The sequence below is a fragment of the Calliphora vicina genome, chromosome 3, assembly GCF_958450345.1.
Source record: "Calliphora vicina chromosome 3, idCalVici1.1, whole genome shotgun sequence".
NCBI lineage: Eukaryota > Metazoa > Arthropoda > Insecta > Diptera > Calliphoridae > Calliphora > Calliphora vicina.
In genome coordinates this window covers 88,548,936-88,576,801 of record NC_088782.1, presented here as the reverse complement: position 1 = coordinate 88,576,801, position 27,866 = coordinate 88,548,936, and the positions used below count along the sequence as shown (strand labels likewise).

At 33.3% G+C, this 27,866-nt stretch overlaps 1 protein-coding gene across 1 annotated transcript in view; it reads left to right on the top strand.

Moving 5' to 3' along the window:
* Nucleotides 1–27,081, top strand: part of LOC135955616 (limbic system-associated membrane protein) — a 303,077-nt gene extending 275,996 nt beyond the window's left edge. Inside the window, exon 7 of the mRNA XM_065505973.1 lies at nucleotides 26,842–27,081. Coding sequence (XP_065362045.1) covers nucleotides 26,842–27,003 — 162 coding nt within the window. The 3' untranslated portion in view covers nucleotides 27,004–27,081. The remainder of the gene's footprint in view (nucleotides 1–26,841) is intronic.
* The last annotated feature ends 785 nt before the right edge of the window (nucleotides 27,082–27,866 follow it).

The following is a 27,866-nucleotide window of genomic DNA, read 5'->3' as shown; positions in this document are numbered from 1 at the left end:
ACAGTCACCGAACATTAATCCCATTGAACATCTGTGGTAGCATTTGGACAGACAGATCAGAAAATGAAATATTACCAGCAATGACTCTCTACACGAAATCCTGCAGGAAGAGTGGTTCAACATGCCAACATCGGTGACATCAAAATTGGTAGAAACAATGCCAAGGAGGCTTGAAACTGTTTTAAAACCCAAAAGATGTACACTTTCTTTTGACGCGTTAAAAATGGAGTATTTTTGGTTTTGTTGTTACTGTTTTTGTTGCAGTTGAACTAGTTTAGTTTTTTGTTTATATATTGCAAGAGAACAATTAAATGTTTTGTTAAATATACTAGAACTGGAGAACAAATAGTTTTTTAATATGTAAATAAAATGTTTTAAATGTATAAACAAGTTGTACACTTTCTTTAGACGCTGACTTTACATATATACTAATTATAAAAAATAATGCATCCACAACAAAGGTGAAGGGTATATAAGATTCGGCATAGCCGAATATAGCACTCTTACTTGTTTTTTTTTGTTCTTCTTTGTTTGTGCTGACTTCTTTTGAGCTGAGGTGACCAGTTCAATTTTTGTTAAGGACCATAAAATAATTTGTATGGGGAAAACAAATTACTTTAAAATTTTCTCCTTTACTAAGGTGCGAACTACTTTTGTTTGGGGAGAAAATTAATAATTATATTCACTCATCAAGCTAATATAATTATTGAGTTAATGATATATGAAGATAGAAAATGGGTTATTATTATTGTTAATATGTACATATATATTCAGACATATAAGTATGTACAATTGGTTGGTTTTTTTTTACCAAATTATGAGACCAAAAAAAAGGGGGTGTAAATATATGCAACTGCATCATGATGAGTTCTGTTGCTATGCAAGAAGTGACAAATTCAAAAGTTATTTTTCATAAGGAAGCCTAATTTTGAATTCCAAAACCCGAAGATATTTTGGAATTTCTTATGTATAGCTAACATACCGTTAGCAACATTATTCTAATCGTACTTAATTACTAATATTGTAGTTAATTATTATGCTAAATATTAAGGTAGTACTTATTTAACTTCATTTAAAATCTGGCAACCTCGTAATGAATAGATAAACTTTTCCTTGCTGGCTAAAATAATTTTCACAAAAATACCAAAAAAATCAAATAAAAATCTTGTTAATATTATTACTACTGCCAATTTTCGTTAACATAAAGTTATATTATTTGCAAAAATAATAATCTATGAATTGCGTTTGTTATTATAAAAAATAATAAGAAATACAAAAATCATAAATTTTGTCTGACATCATAACCTCATTCTACCGGCATTTTATACGTTTGGTTGCTTCTACCGGCCTTTTGTTATTTTGGTTGCTGCTGCTGTTGTTGTTCGCTGTTTATTCACTATGCCATCTACTGATAGCCTCTCCTGTTCTCTGCAGTCTTGTGATAAAAACTTCATTTAAAATACAATTCAATAATGTAGTACTTTATTGATATTGATTATTAAAAATTGACAATTCATTTTAAAATAAAAATTCATATAATATTTGCTTTTATATAAAATTCAATAGCTAACACAATTCATTTAATACAATTCATGGTAAAATTCATTCAATAATAATATACAATTAATATTACAAAATTCAAATAATATTATTACATTGTTTTGATAAAAAAAATTCAATTATATATGGTTTAAACCGTAGTTTAAACAGTATGTATTGTGAAAGATAGCAGTGCAATGAAAATACATTAAATAAGATCCTGGACAAAGGTTAGCGGAGGATATTTTTGTATTTTTTGATTGATTGTTTGATTTTTTAATACGAATTCAAATGTATTCATGCTGGTGCTAATAGGAGTCCAGAAAAATTAGTAAGAAAAAAATAATTAGTAAGAAAAAAAATAATTTTGTATTAAAGCGGTTAAAAAAGGATAGACAATGCAACAACAAAATGTGACAACAACAGCCAATGAATACCATGTAATAATAAATATCAGGATATAAAAAGAAATAAAATGCAATGAATGCATTTTATGAATGAAATCAATCTATCATATAAAGTGTTGTTGTACATTCAAATATATCCTTTCGTAAAATTTGTAACAGGAGAACAAATAAAAAAATAAGCAGCATAGAAAATAATTGTGCAAGAACAATTTTAAGTGTATGATACATATATGTAAATGCAAAAAAGGCACAGGTATAAGTACAACAGGAACAAAAGGAAATTAACTGCAACAACATCAACTTAAACACACACAAGTAGGTACCCTGCAGTTCATTGCACTAGTTCCGCTACGTCGAATTCGTTGGCCACTAAGAACTACTAGTGAATTTTCAACCCACTCGCAATGTTATTGACTGGTGAATTTAACACGGGAATGTCATTGCAAGTGGCCGATTGGCACACTCTGCATAACACTTCACTATTAAATTCAATAGTGAAATACTCCAGCATTTGAGAAAAAAAGAAAAAATAAATTTTTCTGAGAGCGGGGTTGAACACATAACCTCTCGTTTTCTAGTCAAATGCTCTAACCACTAAACCACAGAGCTCTTATTTGTACTGCTCTCTAATTGTTATTAAGAATAACATGTGAGTCTACTCTCTATTTTTGCATTTTCTACATCATCACTGAGAATGAAAACACAAACGGCCACATTCAGCATTACATGTGGCCATCGAAGTGGTATATTTTAGAGGATTTTATTTTTATACCCTCCACCACCATAAGTGGTGAATGATGGTATATATAAGTTTGTCATTCCGTGTGTAACATTGAGAAATATTCATCTGAGATCCAACAAAGTATATATATTATTGATCCTTATGAAATTCTAAGTCGATTGAGCTATGTCCGTTAGGGTTCGAATAATCGAACAATCGACTATTTCCTGAAAAAAGTCGAAAAGTCGAAATCGACTTTTTGGTCGGAAAAAAGTCGAACAATCGATTATGTTATCTCAAAAGTCGAATAGTCGATAAAAGTCGAAAATAGTCGAAAAAAGTCGACTTTTTAGATTGTTAAAAAAATATTGCACTTGCATTTTTTGTAGTGTATGCTAATATAAGTAAATAATAAATAAATAAATGTTTATAAAATAAAGCTTTTTTCTACACAAAATTCTTACAACATTATTCTAACTATAAATTTAATTTTTATTCCTAAACTTTACAAAAGGCGCATCAATAAATGTAGAAACCATATATTTTTTACAAGAAATGGTAAAAAGTTGAAAAAAGTCAAAAATAGTCGGAAAGTCGAAAATAGTCGAAAAGTCGAAAAAAGTCGATTAACTAAAAAGTCGAAAGTTCGAAAAGTCGACTTTTCATTTTAAAAAACGGAAAAAGTCGAAAGATCGAAAAGTCGACTTTTTGTTTCAGCTATAGAACCCTAATGTCTGTCTGTCTGTGTAAAACACGCTCACGGTCAAAATAGCCAACGAACGTTAGTAAACTTGCAAGAAAATTGTTTATTGTTCTCCTAAGCAGTTTGGTATTAAAAATCAGCAAAATCGGTTAAGTGGAACCAGAGTTATGAACCAAAATCTAAGACAACCTAAAAAAAAACTTGATAATTTTAAAATTGTTTTTGTTATTTGTGCAAATATATTGCAGATAATACCATCAAATTTTACACACGTTATTTTTATGTTAAAAGGACTAACTCTGGTAAAAATTATAAGAATCGGTTCATGATTTCTCCTAGCCCCCATACAAATATCTTCACGAAATATGGTTCTATGGTCTGTAAATTCCAACCAAATTGCAGCATCTACACAAAATTCAGGAAAAATAATACTCGTGCATAAAAAAATCATAACACCAAATTATTTGTGGATCGGCCCATATTTGACCATAGCCCCCATATAAAGTTCACTTCCGAAAATCACTTAAATAAGCATAAATGTCTTATAAATATCGCTATTAAGTTGAAATTTGTCATAAATAGTCCGCATATATACCAAAATCGCTATACCTAATTCTATGAAGATGGGTCCATAATTGGTTATAGCTCCCATATAAGGACCACTTCCGAAAAACACATTAACCTACATAAATATCTAAAAAATATCAATATCAAAACAAAATTTTACACAAATCTCTAATTTATATTTAGAAATCATACTGCAGGATTTTGTGAATATCGGTCCATATTTGACCACAGCTCCCATATAAGGTCAAATAACGAAAATCAGTTAAGTACTCATAAATCTCTTATAAATACCTTTATCATGCTAAAATTCGACAAAAATAATAAGCATATACATAGAAATTACTGTACCAAATTTTACGCAGATTGGCCGATAATTGGTCATGTTCCCCTATAAGGCCTATTTCCGAAAAAGATATTAATCTTAATAAATATTTAAAACAAATCGATATCAAAATGAAATTACGCACAGATCAGTAATTTGTATCCAGCAATCATACTACTGTGAATATCGGTCCATATTTAACCATAGCTCCCATATAAGGTCCACTCCCGAAAATCACTAAACTCCTTACAAATTTCTTACAAATATATTTATCAGGTTGAAATTCGAAACAAATTTGTTCAATATTTACAAAAATCGATGTACCAAATGTTACGATGATAGGCCCATAATTGGCCATAGCCTCCATATAAGAACCACTTCGGAAAACACATTAACCTTCACAAATATCCAAAATAATCTGTACTGAACCAAAATTTTACACCGATCAGTAATTTTTATCCAAGAATCGTACTACAAGATTTTTTAAATATTGATCCATAAATCGTCAAAGCTCCCATATAAGGTCCACTCTTGTTAATGGCGTTGTTTATATGAAATTGTACAAAAATAGCACTCAAATACTTAGGTCCATAATAGGTCATAGGTTCCATATATTGAACCAAAATAGTACACAGATCAGTAATTTTTAAAATCATACTACTGAATTTTGTGAATATCGGTCCATATTTGGCAACAGCTCCCATATAAATACATAAAAATCACGTTAGAATATTTTATGACAATCGACTCATAATAGGTCATATCTCCCATACAAGTCCCACAACCAAATATCTTGAAATTTGTCTAAATATATTTGTATACCCTTTTTTATAATCTGTTTCTTCAGTGAAGAATCTTCACTTGATTAACTTATTATTAAGTATATAAATTGTTAAATTTCATACGTTCTACTAGGATTTTTAATTATAAATTGCTGAATTAGATCTGCGTAAACTAGTCTTACTAACAATTGTTATATTATTTCAGTTGTTATAACATCATATTTAGGTGGAGGGTATTTAAGATTCGGCACAGACGAATATAGTACTCTTACTTGTTCTTGAATTTATTTTCAAAAACTAAAGACAAATATCTGACTATTGTTTATTACTGAATATGCTGGTGAAATGTAGTGCAAATGATAACCATTTAATAGCTAGTGCAAGGTTTCCAATTGGCACACTTCGATGGCCACATGTAATGCTGAATGTGACCGTTTGTGTTTTCATTCTCAGTGATGATGTAGAAAATGCAAAAATAGAGAGTAGACTCACATGTTATTATTAATTACAATTAGAGAGCAGTACAAATAAGAGCTCTGTGGTTTAGTGGTTAGAGCATTTGACTAGAAAACGAGAGGTTATGTGTTCAACCCCGCTCTAAGAAAATTTTTTTTTTTCTTTTTTAATCAAATGCTGGAGTATTTTCACTATTGAATTTAATAGTGAAGTGTTATGCAGAGTGTTCCAATCGGCCACTTGCAATGGCATCCCCGTGTTAAATTCACCAGTCAATAACGTTGCGAGTGGGTTGAAAATTCACTAGTAGTAGTTCTTAGTGGCCAACGAATTCGACGTAGCGGAACTAGTGCAATGAACTGCAGGGGGGATAGAAAATGCAACAACCAGATTATGGAAGGACACATGCATGAAAGCAAGAATAATTTATCACTACAAATGAATACAAAGAGATTATAAATAACAGGAGATACGAAATTTAAGTGCACATGACAAAAATTGATCGATCTAAAAATAAACCAAAATGCGTAATAAAAAATGATCTGTAACGGTATTCCACAAAAATCAGTTCTACACAAACAATGCAATAATAATATCATCCGCTATCCTTTGCTCATAACCTTCTTGAATGTACTTTCACTGCATTTTTATTCTTCACAATACATATTTATACCCTACACCACCATAGTGGGGAGGGTATAATGCGTTTGTGCAGATGTTTGTAACGCCCAAAAATATTAGTCTAAAACCCAACTTAAAGTATACCGATCGACTTAGAATCACTTTCTGAGTCTATTAAACGATGTCCGTCCGTCTGGTCGGCTGGCTGGCTGCCCATGTAAACCATGTGCGCAGAGTACAGGTCGCAATTTTGAAGATATTTCGATGAAATTTGGTGCATATTATTTTTTCGGCTCAAGGACCAAGCCTATTGAAACTAGCTGAAATCGGTCCATTATTTCACCTAGCCCCCATACAAATGTCCTCCCGAAATTGGACTTTATCGGTCATAAATGTTTAATTTATATATGTATCTCCACAAATTCATGTCACCAAATTTTGTTACGATCGGTCCATAATTAGTCATAGCTCCCATATAGACCTGCTTCCGAAAATCACTTTAACGTGCATAAATCGCTTAAAAATGTTGGTATACTCACAAAATTCAACATAGTAAACTTTCATATAGACATACAGTGGTGGTCAAAACATATGCAACTAGCAAAAGAATTTTACAAACGTTGCTTAAATTAGTTTTAAAGGTAAACAAAAATATTAATTTGCTTATAATATTTTTTTATTAATGCTTTAAAAATAAGAATATGAAATGTAATTCAGAATTTTTTGCATTGAAAAGAAAAAAAAATAAAAAAAACTACGCATTGTTACGTTTTAACCTTTTCAAAACGCTGGTTTATTTCCTTTAAATAAACCGGATACTTTTGATTGCAAATAAAAGCCGTTTAGTAGTTTGAAAATTGTAACAACTCTTTATTTCTTTGAAATGTACAACAACAGAATTACAGACACAATTTATAATGTACATGAATCTACTTGAAAAACACAACACACTTTAAGGCACTCAGTTGATGTTTATTCGACAAGCGTCTCTGATAAACTCACTACTGCAACCTCTGCCATTTATAACACTGCCATCTGCACTCTAGATTGCTCTTTAACTGTCAAAGTTCGAATATTCTAGATCATACGCCATCTGTGGTGTACTTTCTAGAATGGTTTTTAACTGAATATTCGAATTCGAATACAGCGTTGCCAACTTACGATCAATGGTGAACTGAAAGCTTTTATTTAATAATGCCCACAGATATGTTACAGTTTGCTATTACAGCACTGTTATTTGAAAGCATTATGCTACTTTTAAATCAGCCCTTAAAATCGTTATATTTGAATTCAAGTACAATTTCGTAATACTGCCCCCCGCTTAAGCCTGTTCGTCCCGAATAGGCATAGATTCACTTCTCCCATAGGCGGCTAGTCGTTCTAGATGTACGATCTTCATTTTAGATCTCGGGCTCTTTTCTTTCTGTATTCTGTACACCACGTCGTTTAATTTCTTAATCACCTAGTATGGTCCATCCCAATGGGTTTGTAGTTTGGGAGACAGTCATTTCTTGCGTTGTGCGTTATACAGCAGTACAAGTTGGCCTTCATTAAATCCCTCAGAATTCGCTGCTCGATCATATCTGGCTTTCATTTTGTCGCTGGTCATTTTTATTCGTCTGCGTACGAATTCGTGAAGTTCAAGATGCAAGATGACCTTAATCTTGCTCTTGGGAAGTGTTTTCATTATTTGATGAGGGCTTAATACCGAATTCTAAATCACCAGGCAACTTGAGTTCTGTCTCGAAGACAATTTTTGCAGGTGTTCGAGAGGTCGAGTCATGAACAGCTGACCTGTATGCCAATAGAAATTTTGGTATGTGTTCATCCCAGTCCTTCTGGTGTGCACTGACCACTTTTCTTAAATATTCCTCCAGGGTGCGATTGAATCTTTCGACCATGCCATCAGATTGAGGATGCAGTGGCGTTGTTCTGGTTTTTCTTATTCCGTATAAATCGCACATTTCCTTGAATACGGCGGATTCAAAATTTCTACCCTGATCCGAGTGCAACTCCAGTGGAACACCATAGCGACACACCCAGTTGTTCACATATACGCTTATAACCGTTTTAGCTTCCTGATTGGGTATTGCATATACCTCTGGCCATTTGCTGAAATAATCCATAACTACTAGAACGTAACGGTTTCCAGCATCACTGGCAGGGAAAGGGCCTGCTACATCCATCGCAATCCGCTCGAATGGCGTACCTGAGTTATACTGCTGAAGTTGTCCACGACTTGTTCTTACTGGGCCCTTTACTGCTATGCATTGTGGACAATTGACTACCCAATCGGCTACTGCTTGCTGACAACCCACCCAATAAAAACGTTGTTTTAGCTTCTCACCACTGGTACCGTGAAACTCTTTCATTACTTCGTTTATTTTAGAGGATGGTAATACAACTGTTTTACCGTCAGCACTTTCCCATATGCGGTATAAGCAGCCATTTAACAATTGTAGACTATTCCATAGGGACAATATGATTTCATCAGTGGACTTTCGGCCGATATTTCATTGCGGGCTGGCCGGCAATGAAATATCGGGATTCACTCCACAGGAACGCTCGCGACTTCCGCGTTAGCTCATGTAGGCTTGCGGCAACACTGGCAAAATTCGGTACAAATCGTCGGTAGTACGTGCAAAGGCCTAGAAAACTGCGCAATTCGTGAAGATTTCTCGGACGAGGCCAGTCCTTTACGGCTCGTATTTTATCCTCATCTATTGATATGCCGTCTGCTGTTATGCGATGCCCTAAATACTTAACTTCTTTCTGGAACAATGCACATTTCTTTACGCTAAGTTTTAGTCCAGCCGCAGCTATTCGTTTAAGGACTTCTTTAAGGTTTTTCAAGTTTTCATCGAAAGACTTCCCCATGACAATTATGTCATCGAGGTACACCAAGCATGTCTTCCAGTGAAGACCTTTCAACACATGTTCCATTAAACGCTCGAATGTGGCTGGAGCACTGCAGAGTCCAAAGGGCATCACATTAAATTGCCATAATCCATCACTAGCACTAAACGCAGTTTTCTCTTTGTCTTTTTCTGCAATCTCTACTTGCCAATAACCACTTTGCAAGTCCAATGTGGAGAACCATTTTGTTCCAGCTAATGTGTCCAGGGTGTCGTCAATTCTTGGTAGCGGGTAGCTGTCTTTCTTGGTAACGTCGTTCAGCTTTCTATAATCGACGCAAAACCTAGTGCTGCCGTCTTTCATTTTAACTAACACAACAGGCGAGCTCCAAGGACTTGAAGATGGTTCGATTACTCTATCCCGCTCCATTTCATTAACCAGCTCCTTCACCTCACTTCGTTTTGGTAGAGGAATACTTCTGGGCGCCTGCTTTATGGGCCTCGCTTCGCCATTATTTATTTGATGCTTTACAACCTTGGCTTTGACTTTTTAAGGCGAAGACCGTGGTATGTTTCTTCAGAAGCTGTTTGGCCTTATTTCTGTCGGGCGCACTGTGGGAGAAATCAGCAATTTAGTGGCGCAAAATAAACAAAAAAAAATTTGGCATATTTGATTTATTTGATTTATTGTTATGTAGTTTCAATCTATAGTTGTTGCTGTACTTAAAAATATTTAACATTTATTAATAACTTCAGTGGTTTGGTATTGACAACTATTTAAATGTAAACAATTTTTCAGAAATTTTTTTTATGAAGAATTGTTTTCAAAGTTGTTATTAAGAGGGATAGTACAAGGTTTTCTTTAAATGGAATTTTTACTTTTTTTTATGTAGATGGAATATGAGGCTTGGAAAATCAGAAAAATAAAAATATATTTTCCGCTGTTTGTGATAACCAATAGCCATATTCTTATAGATTTTTTTTTTTTTACTTTTTGAATTTTCGGAAGGTTGCCAGTTACTAATGCTGTGAGATGCAGTCCTAATTTTTTTACCAATATCAAGGCTATATTATAGACTACATATGTTGAAAAATTTAGCTGAGAAAAAGTGCGAGGTGAATTTATATAATTTTTTTAAGAAATTATTATCGTTGGGACGATGTAAAATCTCGTTCCTTATTTTTTTAAGATTGTATATAAGAAGTGCTATTGGTAATTACATTATATAAAAATGAAATTTATGTAATTCTAACTACTTACAAGTTGCTAAAAACAAATGCCCATATACCAAATTTGACATAAAATTATGAGTCCTTTTAAATATGGTAGTGCTTTCTTTAGATTAAAAATATAACATTTGCAAAGCGTTTTATGTCAATATTAATATATTTGTTTTAACGCTGTGTTATATCCACATTGTCCAGAACTTCTTCTGAAAGCTATAAAAAAGTGGAACCGTTATCGAAAGATGTTATGCAACTTTTGTTGGATCCATTACTTCCTAGTGATTCATCAGACTCCAGTTTTTTGGTAACAGCGGGAAATCCCTCCATTCTCCATTCCGATTTTTGGTTGTTGCACAGTATAATTGTTATTCGTTTTTAAAAATAAACTTATTAATAAAACTAAAAAAAGTTTAATTTTATATGAATATTTCGACCTATGCCGGCAATAGTGTAAATGTCCAGAATATATAGATTTAAATAGTTACTTGCTATAAATAAAATTATTTATAAAATTTAAATTTTTTGAAAGATATATTAAAATAATTTCTTAGAATTGAAAATAATACAGAATTTCTTCCGAGGTAGTGTAGTTTAGCAGCCTCTCCCTCTCGTTCTACTAAAGTAGCAGTACCCATTTTGCATTACTTTATTAGCTTACCCCCTTGCCTGCAATATTTCCATATATATGAAATTAATTTGGCCAAGCGTTTAGAAGATACGAATTTAATTCCAATAAATTAGGGTTTTCTCCCACTGTGGGGCGGCGCCCATTCCTCCTACCCATTTCCCCACATATTCCGCTAGTAGCTCGTGCTCCTTGGTGGATTTATTGGCATGTTCCGGGTTTTTCTCGCAATTGATAACTGCCTCTGCTGAAGTGCATCGACCTATTTCGGAATTTGGCTTAACGACTTTTTCAGAGCTGGACAGGTTAAGCACTCTTACAGGAACTATTTTGTTGTTGCAGGGTTTAACGAGGGCTATTGCTGTTATAAGATCACTTTTTATTTCTGCTGGTTCTACCACCCACAAACTGTTGTCCTCACATTCTCCCTCCATACAGGCCCATACTAAAGTTTATGACTGTGGTGGTAGTCTCTGATGCTCGACGGTAACTAGCTTTCTTACTTGAGTCCTATTTTCATATCCGACGTCAAGGATTATTTCCACATTTCGCCAAATCATAACTTTTTGTCTCATATCCAAAGTAATGCCGTGAGTAATCATGAAATCAGCACCAATGATTACTTCGTCCACAATATCGGCAGCAATAAATACATGATTGACGCTAACATTGGCAATGGTTAATTTCACATTTACATTGGCTGGCTCCCCAGTAGCTGTGCGCAGATTTACCCCACTTAATGATTCAATTGAGTTCTTCACTAAATCGGGCTTGACGATGGACTGGAACGCTCCTGTGTCTATAGTAAAAATGTGCTTCTGACCGTTGATGTATCCACTAGCCGTAAGATTGCTATTTTTCTGCTGCATTACTGATATGGAGATTGTGGGTCAATCAGATGTGGGAGCTAGCTCTTGCCCCATAGTACTAGCTCGTTTTAGTTTAAAGGTGATTCTTGTGACGATTGATGATTTGACGGCTGGTTGTTTCTTGGAGGCGAAACAGATCTGGTTCGTTTCCTCGGTGCTTTGCAGTTTCGCTTAATATGACCAGATTTACCGCAATTATAACATTTTACTCTGGCTTTGCTATGCTTCTTATTAAACGCCTCCAAGACCTTTTTTAATTCGTCGACTATATTTCTCTCGTCTTCAGCAACAACCTCGATATTGCGCACCTTGCATATTTGCGGCTTTGAAATTATTTTCGCCGTTTCTTGCGCCAGTGCAAATGAGACTGTTTCAGCAAATGATGGTTTAGGAGTAGCACAAACCACATGTTTTATTTCAGGATCGCGAATGCCATTGACGAATGCCTCTATCTTGATATGGTCCAAAAATGGATTGTTTTCCCCTGGATAAGTGAGCTGTAGCAAACGCTCGATTTCCAACGCAAAATCTTGTAGTGTCTCATTAGCCTTCTGCACTCTGCCACGCAATTCCATTCGGTATAATTCTTTTTTATGTTCGCCACCGTACTTACGTTGTAGCGCCTCCATTATGTCATCATAACAATTTCTGTTGCTTGCTGGCACGCTTTCAAGAACTACTGCGGCATTCCCTTTTAAGGCCAATATCAATTCTATAGCTTTTTCTTCATTGTTCCACATGTTTCTAATGGCGACTGTATCAAACTGGAACTTGAAAACATTAAATGGTGTGCTGCCATCAAAACTAGGGGCCTTTATTCTGCTAGATGCTTCTGAAATAACTCGAACCGGTCCATCTTGGCATTGAAGATTATTAACTTTTATTTGCAGATCGTGCAGTTTATTGTCGACACCAATCTCTGAGTCGGAGAGTTTTTTATTGACGTCTATGGCTTGTATTTCTAAACAGCTTTCTAAGTCGGACACCTTTTTCTAAATGCCATCCACTCTGCTGTTTATAACTTCCGATATTTGCCGAAGCTTCTCGTCTGTCGCTCTAGAAGTTTCTTCAAATTTCATTTCCATTATTTTATTTTCTTCTTTAACTTCAGCAAGAAGTTTCTCGTTGTTTATTTTAGAAGTTTCTTGAAGTTCTTTAACTTCAGACAGAAGTTTCTCGTTGGCTGTTTCCATTTTTTCCATCATAGCCGCGAACATTGTGCTTAAATCCAAGCTGCTGGTTGTTGAACGTGTAGAAACTTCCATTTCTTCCTTATACTCGAATTCGTAAGCACCGATGTCAATATCACGGCGTTTAAATTCATCTATGAGCCTCTTCTGAAATTCCGCCTTATTGCCTGCTGTTGGTAACTCCAACTTACTCAGTTCTTTCTTGAGTTGTTCAACTTTTAGTTCTTCAAACTTCATGCTTATTAATTTGCAATCCCACTTCTGACACCAATTGTTACGTTTTAACCTTTTCAAAACGCTGGTTTATTTCCTTTAAATAAACCGGATACTTTGGTTTGAAATGTACAACAACAGAATTAAATAGCTTCAATGCTTCTCTTATACACGTTCACAAATTCTCAGAATAACCTTTGGGAAATTGCTAATAAAAGAATCGATCCCGAAAATTGCACTAATTCAAATATTATGTTTCAAGGATTGGTATGCTATTCCTGCATATTTTATTGGCAATTTGACAGCTTCACTGCTTTATCGATGTAAGGCCGTCATTGAAAATATAAGATTTGCCACCAAATATTATGTTTTATAGACATAAATGTTTTCGAAGCAATTAGTTGCATATGTTTTGGTCAATGAAATATCAACCCATACGTAGTTTTTTTAATTTTTTTCTTTTCAATGTAAAAAAATCTGAATTAAATTTCATACTCATATTTTTAAAGCATTAATAAAAAAATATTATAAGCAAATGAATATTTTTGTTTACCTTTAAAACTAATTTAAACAACGTTTGTAAAATTCTGTTGCTAGTTGCATATGTTTTGACCACCACTGTAAATCACATGACCTAATTTCATGATGATCGGTCCATAATTGGTCATAGCCCCCATAGAAGGCCCACTTCCGAAAATCACTCAAAAATATAAATTATTGAAATTTTAAAAGAAAAATGTTTTTGGTCTTTTACTTAGTGTAGGGTATTATACGGTCGGGCTTGACCGACCATACTTTCTTACTAGTTTTTTTTTAGCATTCTATACTTTTTTTTATTTTACTCCTGTTACAAACGCTCAGCCAATCATACTCATTTACATTTCAGATTGCACAAGTTGTTGTTGACTTTTTAATTTTCTACATTAACAATAAAGAAACAACAAAATGCAATTAATTGCAACGGTACTCCACCACATACCTTCGAATAGGTTACCGGTATCCTACGAAGACAAAACCTCATATTCAAGTAAATATGGATACATTTTAAGTAAAAATGTGCTTTTATTTTAATATTTCTCAAAATATGTTTATTTTGTTTCTACATTTCTTGTTCTAGTGGCCTGAGACACGTTAATGGCCTGGCGATTTTTTAATAACTTTAACATTTTTTAACCAATTTTTGTCTTTTATATCTTATTAGAACGACAATTACATGTACATTTCGATTCTTGTAAATTAAATTGCAAAAGAATTTATTTAATGCCAAAATTTTTACAAAAACTGAAAAAATTGCATTTTTCCCCTTGTAAATGCACCTCAAAACTTCAGCGTCGTTGCGGCACCAGTTAACGTTATCCTATCATCCTAATATTTTACACAACGTGTTTCTACAATACATAGAACCATTCTAGAGGGGGGGACGGCCTGTACCTAGAAAATTTTTATTGTCCATACAATCTTGGAGCATTCTAATGTACACACATACAGTAACCCGGAAAGTGTGTCTCCATAAGTAGTTTCAAGGTTTCGGTACTACTTTCAGTAAAGTTACCATCCGGTTTCATCAGGAATCCAGGCGTACCAGGATCTTTGGATAGTACCTTTCGTAGACGCGATGACTCCGTGGTATTCTCCAGTTCCTCACAGAAACGCTCCCAAGATTCCTTCTTTGCCCGTCTTGAAAGTGTTGAAGCTTTGACGATAATCGTCCCAGCTCAACAAGTCTTGGTCCCTCTTCGCCTTATTAAAAAGTTTTCTACATTCCTTCCTTAGCTGCATTAGTCTAGGATTCCACCATGGTTGCCGGAATTTCCTAGGTCCCTGCCGCTCCCTACACGAAGCATAGTAGGCTTCCCCATTTAGTCCATCCATTGCTGGAGGTGGTTGGTGTCCCTAAGATTACTGAATTTGACCCAGTCGGTTTTCCTAGGATTTCTAAAGGGTTTTTCCATATCCAGTGTAAGCTGTATCGTAAAAACTATCCTGTGGTGATCGGAGAATGAGCACTCGTGTGAAACTCTCCAATCAAGAATTCTAACTGAGTCAGTGTTCCCTATCAAAGTAATATAAATGACCTGCTCCCTGATCCATTGAAGAACGCTGGTCTATTACCCCTATTGCAAACACTTATGTTAGTAGATAGAAGGTATTGAAGTAAACACTCACCCCTGTCATTTATATCCGAGCTCCCCCACAGAGTATGATGGGCATTAGCATCGCATCCTATGATGAGATCATGGCCCCTTGTGTTACACCAGTCTACAAGTGTTCGTACGGCACGTGAGGGCAGATTAACTTCGTCGTATGGTAGGTACGCAGATGATATGATTAGGATTGGTAACCCTTGCCGCTCTAGCGCAACTACCGTTAAATCACCAGAACTGTAATTAGATAGAAGGAAAACCTTAATGTCTTTTCTGACCAAAATACTTTACCTTCAGGGGTCGGAGAAAGCAGCACATAGTTTCGTGACCGGACGCCTCGAACTTTACTGGCTACAAGCCAGGGTTCTTGGATTAAGGCCACGTGGCGCTTCTCCATTAAGCGCAGCAAATCGTCCGATGCTGCTTCGGAGTGGTGCAGATTAATCTGTACCACTCTCAGGCCGCTTGGGTTCATAACTGCGCTTCGCCGTGGGCAAGATCAACCGGAGTTGGTTTAGCCCGTACTTAATGACGCCTTGCGAAGAACGCAGGAGTCGGAGGAATTCTGAACCGATTTTGATCCAGAGATCCTTGCCTTCTCCTTTGTCCCTCGATCGTCCTCGTTCGATCGTCCAGTCCTCTGTGCCAAGTTCCTTGTTCTGACGCTTTATAAGTATTAGCGTGACTTCGTCCTCCAAAAGAAGATGAGGAACCCACACTCTCACCGTCGTACGAAAAGGTACTTGATCCAGTGGGACGATTTCGATTCTTGCATTGGGCTAGAGTTCGCCAACTCCTCGGTTATCTTGACACCCTATAACCATTTGGCGCTATCGAATGCAGTGAAGGAATCATCCTCACTGCATGCGAGTTCGTCAACTAGTGCCCGCAAGATCTTCTCCTCCAGCAGCCATCTGTCCGTAGTCATTTTCCCATCAGGTTGACTACGATCAATGGTGGCTACTTGTAGCTCAGGTGCTGATGTTAAGCTAGTTGATGGTTTCAGCCGCTTACCCGCAGACTCCTGCGCTTCACCTGACCTTGCCGCTTAATACTAGGCCTGCTTGCACGGGGATCTCGTGAGTCCAACGTCCTGACATACCGGAGAGAGCGTTTGTAGCCCGCCAACCTTTGCCTTGGTTTACCATAGGTAAGAAAAAAAGACTCTGCCGCTCAATGTGAGTCAGACGCATCCTGTATTTGAGTTTTTACCAAAAACATTCGGACTGACAGAACCAGATTGTACTTTCCAGCCGCCATTAACATGAGGAACAGACACCAGATGGTACGGTTATGTTGCTTAGATATCCCAACCACAGTCCCGGACCGACATCAAAAATGCAGACAGAGGAATTTGGTAGACGCCCTAACTAAGGGAACAGACGCTACCAGTTGAGGTCGTGATCGCGAAGATGGTCATTTACCCTACAGCCGCTCTTAACATAGAGGACAGACGCTGTGAGGTATGGGGAGGGTAGTTCTTAGATCACATCCTTAGGATGCTTAAGCCCATGCAAGGTGACCGAAGACTCAAGGTGACTACCCACAGCAGGGGAAAGATCACTTTTTGAAAACGATGAATATACAGCGTTCAGGAATTGCAGTAACGCATGACGAACACGTTGAACCACTTCCCATACGAACAACCCCCCTTACTAAAACAGAAATATATGAATCAATAAAAGCCCTAAAACAAAACAAAGCTGCCGGTGTTGATAACATCCCAGCAGAAATATTTAAAGCGGATCCCAATATGTTCTCTGAAATGCTTTACCCACTTTTTTAACGAAATATGGGATATGGAATGCTAGCCTATGGATATGTTGAAAGGCATCATAATTAAACTTCCAAAGAAGGGTGATAGGATAAGATGTGACAATTGGCGAGGTATAACGGATCTTCCAGCTGTGATGAAAATACTCATGAAAATAAGATTGGAGCGAATGATGACCCATATTAGTAACAAGTTGAGACCTGAGCAAGCCGGCTTCAGATCTGCCATGTCCTGTACGGACCAAATAAAAACGCTCCGAATAATCATAGAACAATCTCTGGAAATGCAATCACCCCAATACATGCTGTTTGTTGATTATGAAAAGGCATTTGACTCAATAAATAGAAACTGTGTTTGGGCTGAGCTAACCAACCTTGGCGTACCGGATAAAATAATACGCATGGTACGAACGAGTTACGATACATTTGAGTGCACCGTCTTACATAATGGTGAAATGTCTAGCCCATTTAAGACAACGTCTGGGGTTAGACAAGGGTGTTTACTATCACCGCTTCTGTTCGTAATTGTATTAGATGCTGTTGTTAAACGCTCAACTACAAATAGACCGAGGGGAATTATATGGGATCCCTTGAACCCGCAGATTCGATTAGTCTCTGGACTACGCAGATGATAAATGTGAGCTTTCCCACAGACGCACTGTGGGAAAAATTACCAATCTAGCTTACAAAAAATATTTTTTTTTTCAAATTTATAAACCTATAGCATAGAATAATTCTATGATAGTTGCTACTAAAAAATGCATTCAACATTTTTCGATACATTATTCATGTATGCAATGAATAAGTAGTACGTTCATGAGGGATTTTGGTTTCATGTTTCACCCAATGTTTTATCAAAAGTTTTATTGCGCTATTGAACCTACATTTTATTTTTGGATAAAACAAGTCCTAAAGATTACGAGGACCATGATTTGTAGTAGTGAAAATGATTTTAGTAATACCTTTTGCAATTAAATATATAAAAGTATATTTTTGTAAAAATTTCTTAATGTGAAAAGGGATTAGAAAAAAGTACCCCTAATTGCCGCCAAACTAATTTTTGAATTTGAAACTAGACCAAATGAAGTAAGCCTGGACAAAAAATTGGCTGCCACAAAGTAGAATTTTAAGCAATTGTTTAACCATCTGGCTCTGGCACCAATATTTTTCTACGAACCCTGGCACTACCCTGCCAACAATTACTATCCAAAAAGTGTCCCAAAGCGATGATATCGCTTTCTTATCGTAATAGTGTCACAGTGCGGGAGAAAACGTGCCACGCATATGATACCTACCAATTCTATCCATTTAGTGTATTATTATTATATCTAAATTTATGTCTAAAAAGTGTCCAGAGAGAAGATAATGTTTCCAATTCTGCTTCTTGCATTAAAATGGAAATATTTTATTGCATTCCAGTTATGAAAACACTATGCATATACTTATTTACATTAAATATAAATAAAATAATGATATAACTTAACTTAATACAACTTTAATTAAAAATTATATAAAATATGTTTCACTAATTTATTGGAATAAGTATTTAAATTTTTAAAAAAAATTCAATAGTTATTGCACTAACTCTATACCTTTAAAAAAAACTTTATTTATTGGTACACTTTTAACAAACACTTCAATTACAAATATAATTTAAATTAATCACTAATTATTTAATAAAACTTTATTTATCACTATTTAATTTAAACACACACTTTTTATTTAACACAACCGATGATTTTAAAATTCATAAATATACTGAGTATTGTCATGTTCTTCTTCTTTCTTTTAAAATGTAAACAGTAAAAAGTCGGTATTAATGTAATTTGTTATTGTAAAATTTGTCACTAACCAAAAATAATATTCTTTTGTATACTAAAATGGATCGTTTTTGTATCATAATGTACTTTTTAATATTATCTATTAAGTTAATTTTTAGGGATCTTTGTTTGTAACTAAAATGTACTTTAAGATGAGCATAATTCGATAGTAATGTAATTTGTTTTTGTAAAATGTTTTTTATATGCTGAGTAACATTTTTGCGACACAAAAGAGACACATTTTAGTATACATATCGAAAATATAACTTCCAATTGCTGGCAGGGTATTTACATTTGTAAATACGTTTAATTTCTTGTTTAATACATTTAATTTCCTATATAATCATATTGTTAGGGATACTCAACCATTAGGGATACTGGTGTAGCCGTCCTTAATTTCACCACAATAGGACTAGGACCAAAACAGTGTTTAAAATTGAGACATTTATATAGCGTTAAAAAATATAACTTGTGGGCGATATTCAAGTGTTTGTTTTTTATGGGTTTTTGCCTGTTTTTAGAAAGTAAAATAAAAATTTTCGTTTCGGAATTTATATTGAAACGACAATAAAAAAACTAAAATTTGTTTTTGTTTTCAATATAAATTCTGCATCTGATTTTTAAGCAATTAATGTTTTTCCAACATATCATGGTCTTTTACTGTTTAATAAGGCTGTTTGTTTCTTAGAGGTAACAAAACGCGAGAACCCCATCATAAGAGATTTTTTTCAAAATTATTCAATGAAAATTAATTTTTTAAAAAAATTTTATTGCATAATGCTTGTTGAGTTTTATTTAACAAAAAAATTCTGATTTATTTTGTTGAACTTTAATATCAAGAAAAATTGTAATTTCCACTAAAACCTTCATTTTGCATCCTGTAATGAAACAGGGTGTCTACAAATACAATAAGAAATGTATGAAGCTACAATTGCTTCATACATTTCTTACTCCTCCGATTAATAGTTTAAAATATACGATTTTTTATAAGCTAGATTGGTGATTTTTCCCACTGTGAGACGAGGGAATCAGAGAAAGTTGGGTTGAAAATTAATATCAATAAAACAAAAGAGATACGCATTAATGCAGAGTCAACGGAACCATTAACCATCGGCAATGACGTAATAGAAAGTGTAAGCGAGTTTCAATACCTAGGCAGCATGATATATATGAATGGGGGTGCCCTTCCCGATGACACGACAAGAATACGAAAAGCAAGAGGCGCTTTTGTCATGTTATCAAAAACTTGGAAATCAAACGAATACAGCAAAAATACCAAGTTAAACATATTTTCAGCATGTGTTATTATATGGATGTGAAACGTGACTTGTAACTAGAGTGTCCAAAAAACCGGCAAATTTTAAAAACCGGTTTCCGGTTTAACCGAAAAAGTGTGTTTTTGAAAAAACCGGTTTTGATTTTTATCTTTTAAAAAAACCGATTATCCGGTTTCGGTTTTTGTCTTCGAAAAAACCGGTTAACCGGTTTATATTAAATTGTTATTCAATATGAAAAATACGCTAATTTAAAGTTTTGGAATTCTTAATGCAATTGTCTTATATATTTTTCGAAATATTGCTAAATTCTACAATTTTCCATAAAATGAATCAATATTTTTAAAAATGGTATCAAAGTTTTACAAAAATATGTTTTTATACCCTTCAGCTTCGTGAGAAGGGTATATATAAGTTTGTCATTCCGTTTGTAATTTCTACATTTTTCATTTCCGACCCTATAAAGTATATATATTCTGGATCCTTATAGATAGCGGAGTCGATTAAGCCATGTCCGTCTGTCTGTCTGTCTGTCTGTCTGTCTGTCTGTCTGTCTGTCTGTCTGTCTGTCTGTCTGTCTGTCTGTCTGTCTGTCTGTCTGTCTGTCTGTCTGTCTGTCTGTCTGTCTGTCTGTCTGTCTGTCCGTCTGTCTGTCTGTTGAAATCAATTTTCTGAAGGCCCCAGATATCTCCGGGATCCAAATCTTCAACAATTCTGTCAGACATACTTTCGAGAATTTTGCTATTTAAAATCAGCAAAATCCGTCCATAAATAACGGAGATATGAGCAAAAATCCGAGACAACCTCTGAAAATTTCATCAAAAAACACAATGTATTGCATGCTTTGACAAAAAAACAACAAAACGTATGGTTGGATGTGCAAGCTATGCGTATTAAAGGCCTGCACAAGACAACATTTTGTAGAAAAATGTCTTACTTCAAAATTTGATGCTTTGTTTGTTGTGTCGACGCGCACATCGTGTTGTTCAATGTCATCGCGCCGCAAAAACCATGTTGTACCATGTCATCGCGCCGCGAAAACCGTGTTGTGCCATGTCATGTCTATAACTATTGATGATGCTGTTGTTATGTGTGGTAGCTTGAATTGAATTGATGTTAACAAGTGTCGCATTGTTAGGCAGAATAAAATTGCATAGCAGAATGAAATTGTACATAACTGCTGAACTGTGAAAATCTGAGAACTATTATTATTTAGCATTATATATTTTTTTTTAAATATTTAGAACAAATAATATAAGGATTTTTAAAAAATATAAATAATAAAGTGTAACACAGGAAAAAGAAATTCATAATTGGAATGAATTTTTTAATAAATATTATTAATCGAACATGAATTTTTTCCAAACTTTTTTTCATTCAGAATAAGAACATGTTCATAAATATTATTAATTTGTACATGAAGGAAATTTTTAATTTTTTTACACAAATTTGTTGCTATTTTATAATAAATTGCATTATGTAGTTCAAATATGTTTGTATAATATCCCAATATTGGCCAATATTTCTAAATGTATAGAAAAGTCTGAAACGTATACATATTTTCTCATTGTATAGCTGAAAATCATAAAAAAATTAAATATTTTCCAAGAAAAATTTCAAACATTTTTGAATAACATAAATATATACTAGAAAATTTAAATAATTTTGTTCAAGCCTTCTAGATTTTATTTGAAAACAAAAAATAGGAAAAAAAATTCTGTGAAGTTACGCAATAAATGCCCTACACTTTTTCTTCAAATCGTTGGGCAGTTGCTTTTGGATCATTTTCGTAGATTTATATTTTTGTAGCAATTATGCCGCGAACGATTCAGAGACACTTCATTAAATTTAAACACGTTTTTACAACGAGTATAATAAACACGTTTGTCTTTAATATAATTAAATATATTATAAACTTCACCGTTAAGGATTTATACATTAATTCAATTTTCTTTAATTAAACGCCGTCTAATAGGCCAATTGGCTTTGTTCATGAAGTTTTATTTTATTTAGCAATGTAATTATTAAATGTCCCGTTAATAATATTCGAGCGGTTGTACCTAAGTTAGGTAGTATTTAAAATATGTATGTGAAACACATTACATTTTTAATTCCATGAAAATTATTGGCATTTTATGGCTTATATTTCACGTATTTAGTGTTTATAAAAAACCGACTTTTTAAAAAACCGGTTTGTCGGTTAACCGAATATTGGGCTTTTTTAGAAAACCGGTTTTTCGGTTAACCGAAATCGAAAAAACCGGTTAAACCGGTTAACCGTCATATACATATATGTAGAAAACATAAAATGTCCAATAAAGTATATACAGCTTTAAAATTTGTAGTTTTTAGTAGTCAGGAATGGTTTATATTAAATACCTATGAATATACAGAAGTGCTAAGTCCATTTTATTTTGTAAAAATTTCAAAATTATTATCTCAGTCAAATGGAATTGAGTATAAATATGTTACTAAATATATAATATACTTGTTTTAATTATTGGTTTATTCATTAAATTTTTCTGATATGGAACAGAAAATGTAGCAAGTCCCAAAAAGGACCTATAAGATGCAAACGCACTTCTTCTTAGCTGTGATTATTTGTCATTATAAATCATACCAAATAATTAATAAAACTCCATTATCAGATTTCAAAATATTTCAAATTATGGATTTTGGAACGTTGTTAGTTCTGAAAAGGACTTTGTACACTAAGCTAACGATATGAATAATAAAATAAAATTTTAAGAACAAAACACACTAATGAAGTCAAATTGATTGAAAGAAGGTATGCATATCAAATTCAACTTGACGTTTGGTAAAATCATCACTAAGTTTATAATGAATCATTATTAAGATTTTGCTTAACTTCTAGAATTCTGCGGAATTTAATTTTTATAGTTTGATTATGTGCAATTTATTCTGAAAAAGTTTTTAAGTAAACTCATCGTCCTCTACTATTTAGAATCATTGTAATTCTTAAAAATATCAATCTAAATAGGTTTATATTGTAAATCAGCAGTTTAGGTTTCAAATCAGACCAATAATGTTTGTACAATGAATACAAAAAATGCACAAAACCATGAGATTTCTTAATTTTAAACCTAAATTTTAAAAACCGGTTAACCGAGCGATAAAAACCGGATAAACCGGTTAACCGAAAATCAACATTTTAAATTAACCGGTTCGCAAAAAACCGAGATTTCGAAGAAAAACCGGTTTTTCGGTTAACCGGTTAACCGGTTTATAAACACTACACGTATTCCTTTTTAAGTAATAATATAACAGGTAATATTACTAAATATTGTAAAATTTTCCAAAACAACATTGAAAAACCCATTGGTGTACTTTCGTATTTTTATTTTGACCTACTATACAATATAAATATAAATTTCAGTTGTATTTTTATAGTCAACTAGCTTGACTCGGTGCGCTTCGCTAGCCCTGTCGTAGTAAAAAAATATATAGCCTATTGACGCTTCCCAGTAAGGATCTATCTAGGTTCCAAATTTCAATAAAATCGGTTCAGCCGTTTAGGCGTGATGCTCAAACAAATAATCAAACCAACAAACTTACAAAGACATTTATATATTAATATAGATTTTTTCTTATTGCACACAATAAATACTACAAATGAATTGAAATCATCTCATATGATTTAAATGACTTGAAATTATTTTCCATGTCATCCATGCATCTGTTAATTTTTTTAATGTTGTGTGTGTTATGATGTTGTTAAAATGATGCTGCGTTTGTTTTTTGTTTTGATATACATTGCCTTTGCGTGTTGCTGTTAAGTAGGTAAAAGAACATAACATGACATGACAAAAGCATCATGTGGCAATTGTCTTCGTGTTAAACAATGCAGCTTGTGCAGGTCTTTAATGCGTATTTTGTTTTTTTTTGTGTTTTGTTTCTTTTGGCGTTGTTGTTGTTTTTTATACAACTAAACGTTTGTTTGGTTGTGTGTTGGTTTTTTTTGACAAAAAAACAACAAAACGTATGTTTGGATGTGCAAGCTTTGCGTATTTTGTTTTTTTTTGTGTTTTGTTTCTTTTGGCGTTGTTGTTGTTTTTTATACAACTAAACTTTTGTTTGGTTGTGTGTTGGTTTTTTTGACAAAAAATCAATGAATGTGCATGCTTTGCGTATTTTGTTTTTCTTTTGTGTTTTGTTTCTTTTGGCGTTGTTGTTGTTTTTTATACAATTAAACGTATGTTTGGATGTGTGTTGGTTTCATTGCCTTGCGTATTTTGTTTTTGTTTTTTCTTTTGGTGTTCTGTTTCGTTTGGCGTTGTTGTTGTTTTTTGTGTTCTTGATAAATTTAGGATGCTGTACGCTGAAAGTGGGCAATGTACATACATACCTACAGTGAGTGTCACTCAAAATCGTACAACATATTTTTTTTAACTATTATTAAATTATATAGGCAATAATAGGTGATTATATAAAAAATTAAAAGTCATTTTATTAATTGGAACAAAAAATATATATTTCAACAAAAAAGTTAACAAAACCTCAATTCGTTAAAAAAATATTGATGAAAATTAAAGAACATCACAAAATTCATATTTCACTTAAATTCGTACAATTATATTAAATTATAATTAAAACTTTAAAAATGAAAACAAATTTTAATATTAAATAATCCTAATACTTTGTAGGGTATCATTTGCTATTTTTTAGTGCCTTTACGATTTTAAATGAAGCGTTGATATTCTGGGCACTGACAGACTTACCCAATTTTTTTATTTGTGGATAAGGGCAATTAAAATTATACCCAATTTTCTGATAGGTAATAGCGCACACAATATAAAAATAGCATTTTAAAATATTTCCAAAACATCAACTTTCTAAAACTAATGAATAAAATTTGACTACGATGGTGTACGATTTTAAGTGACATTCACTGTATATACTTATTATAAAAAATAATAATGCATCCACAACAAAGGTGAAGGGTATATAAGATTCGGCATAGCCGAATATAGCACTCTTACTTGTTGAAAATATATTTCATTAAAACCGGTTAACCGTCTTACAAAAACCGGTTTTTCAAAAAACCGGAATGTTAAAGAAAACCGAAACCGGTCGAGTTTACAAAGATGAAAAAACCGGTTGACCGGTTTTCGGTTTTGGTTTTGGATACTCTACTTGTAACTGAAGAAATTAAGCGTAAAATGCAAGTTTTTACCAACAGATGCCTCCGCATCATACTTGGCTGGATAGGTCACACACTTAGAAGAGAAGATGACAACATATGCCAAAGAGCGCTAACATATAATCCCCAGGGTGCAAGAAGACGAGGAAGGCCGAACAACTCTTGGCGACGTTCAACATTAAACGAAATTAACAAGCTGTCTATTTTTAATGATAGAAAGATAGTTACTTGATAGCATTAAGAAGTATTGCAAATATCCGTTCCAGATGGAGATTTCTTATTGTGAGCCTATGCCCACAATGAGGTAGCTCTAAAATAATTTTAGAGCAAGGCTTATTACTATTATTAAATGTGAATCAAATTGGTCCTAATATTTCCTATTCAAATTTTGATATGTACTTATTTTAGTTTTAGAAACTCAATAAATATGTAATAAAATCTTTATTTATTAACAAAACTCAATGAAATTTTCAACGTTTTTTAAATTTGTCATTCTAAATAACAAAGTGTAAAAAAACTTGTCAAACTCCTAAAAATTGGAGCGAAAATTCCAAAACTGGTATTTTTACAATTTTGGCCATAGGGTTCCTTCGGGGCTGAGAAAATACTTTGGGGATAAATAGGGAACACATCAGGGTTTCAAAAGCTGCTTTCCGTTTTTTGATCCCAGCTTTGGGATTTTAGAACATTTGGAACAAAGTTGAAATTTTGACATATCGAAAAATGGGACATGTTTTTAATACCAGAATGTTTCCCGTAAAGATACCTTACAGAAAAATATAAAATTGTAATATGTTCTTAAAGAAAGTGTATTTTTAATAATAAAAGAGAAAATATACATTGAAAATCGTTTATTTTTGGATCCATAATTGATATTGCTCTGAAATCTTTTGTATGTTATTCGTAATTTAGTTGTCTAACTAACGAGTCCATTCGGTCCAAAAGTAAGACCTATATTTTTTAAAAAGGGGACCAAGGTTTGGCAAAATTTTAAAATTTAAATATTGAAATGCCTATAACTCGGAAATTATAAGAGATATATAGCACATGCAGGCATGTTTTTTCAAGACCTAGCCGAGCGCTTTCCAAAAATACAAAAAATCTTTGAAATAGGATGAGAAAAAAAATTGCACGTGTTTAAAAATTTTAAATGTCGAAGGTACCCTATTGTAGGGCCCATTTTAATAACTTAAACTCGAATACTCCTTGGCTACGTAAAATTTTATCCCGATCGGACCAGCCGTTTAGAAATACCAGATTTTTTTCCAAAAAATTTTGCCCTACTATGCAGCCGAAAAAAAAACTAAATTTCAAAATTCAGAAGAACGTAGAAATAACACAATACATGATTTTTGTATTGCAATAAAATTTTATGTTAATGACACCAGTCGTGTAGAAATGCCAGATTTATTTCCAAAATATTTTGATTCAGCTCCAGTGCGCACTGGACAAAGTAAAACTTGCTACAATTTAATTTTTTAGGTGTTTGGAAAATGTGGTATTTTGTAACTTAATGTAATTAATATTTAATAAATACCATACATAACAAATTTGTTTTCTGTATATTTTTAGATTAGCGACATTCATCAATTTTATACTAGGAATCACGATTTGCTGCTTGATCTAGATATGGAATATAAAATGGGTATATCGAACGGAGCAAATACTAGAATAAGTCTATTAAAGCTTCTCCTTTGTTTCGTATATTTTTCTCAAAATTTATTATATTTTTAAGATATTTAATTAGTAATGTAATTTAAATATATATACATATATTTTACTTTAATTATACAATGTGCCTTACATTAAGCATTTAGTTTTTGTTCTTTTTTATGTTTATTTTCACATTACCAACGAATTATGTACTATGTATTTTAGTAATTTTGGGCGAACAACTACCATCTACTACGTTTCCCCGTTATCAATAGATAATTAGCCTGTATTTAACACTATATACAACTGGAAGTCTTAATTTTAGAATTTCTGAATTAAAAATGTAACCAAAAAAGTTTTTAGTTAAATTTAACAACTATATTAAGACCGGTAAACAATAATTTTTTACTGTTAAGGGGTAAGGTAATCAATCAATGATTACAGTGGATTACTTAAAAACATACTATCTAATATAATGGCCTAAGAAGAATGTATTTAGTACACATCGCTAATTTAGTGCTGACAATCACAACATAAAATATTTGTGGGCGAACTAAAGCTACGTATACACGGTTGTCATATTCTTACAATATTGTCAGAACATGCTCATAAAATGGTTAACACAATCATGAGAACTTATGTTGAAACATATGGGTGTTAACCATTTATTGAACATTTGCTGACAATATTGTAAGAATATGACAACCGTGTATACGTAGCTTAACAAACTATTGTCTATTTGTTAATACTGGATATTTTAGGAATTTGTAGTTTCTCCACAAACAAAATTTGAATTAAGCATATAGAAAAGCTCGTATACAAAACAACGTAATTTAAAAATTTTCGAAATTCATATTTTGATTGAATTATAAAATTATTTAGTAGAATATGTACTTATTTGTAATATTATTTGTGAATCAGACATGTTTGGTATTGAAAATGGG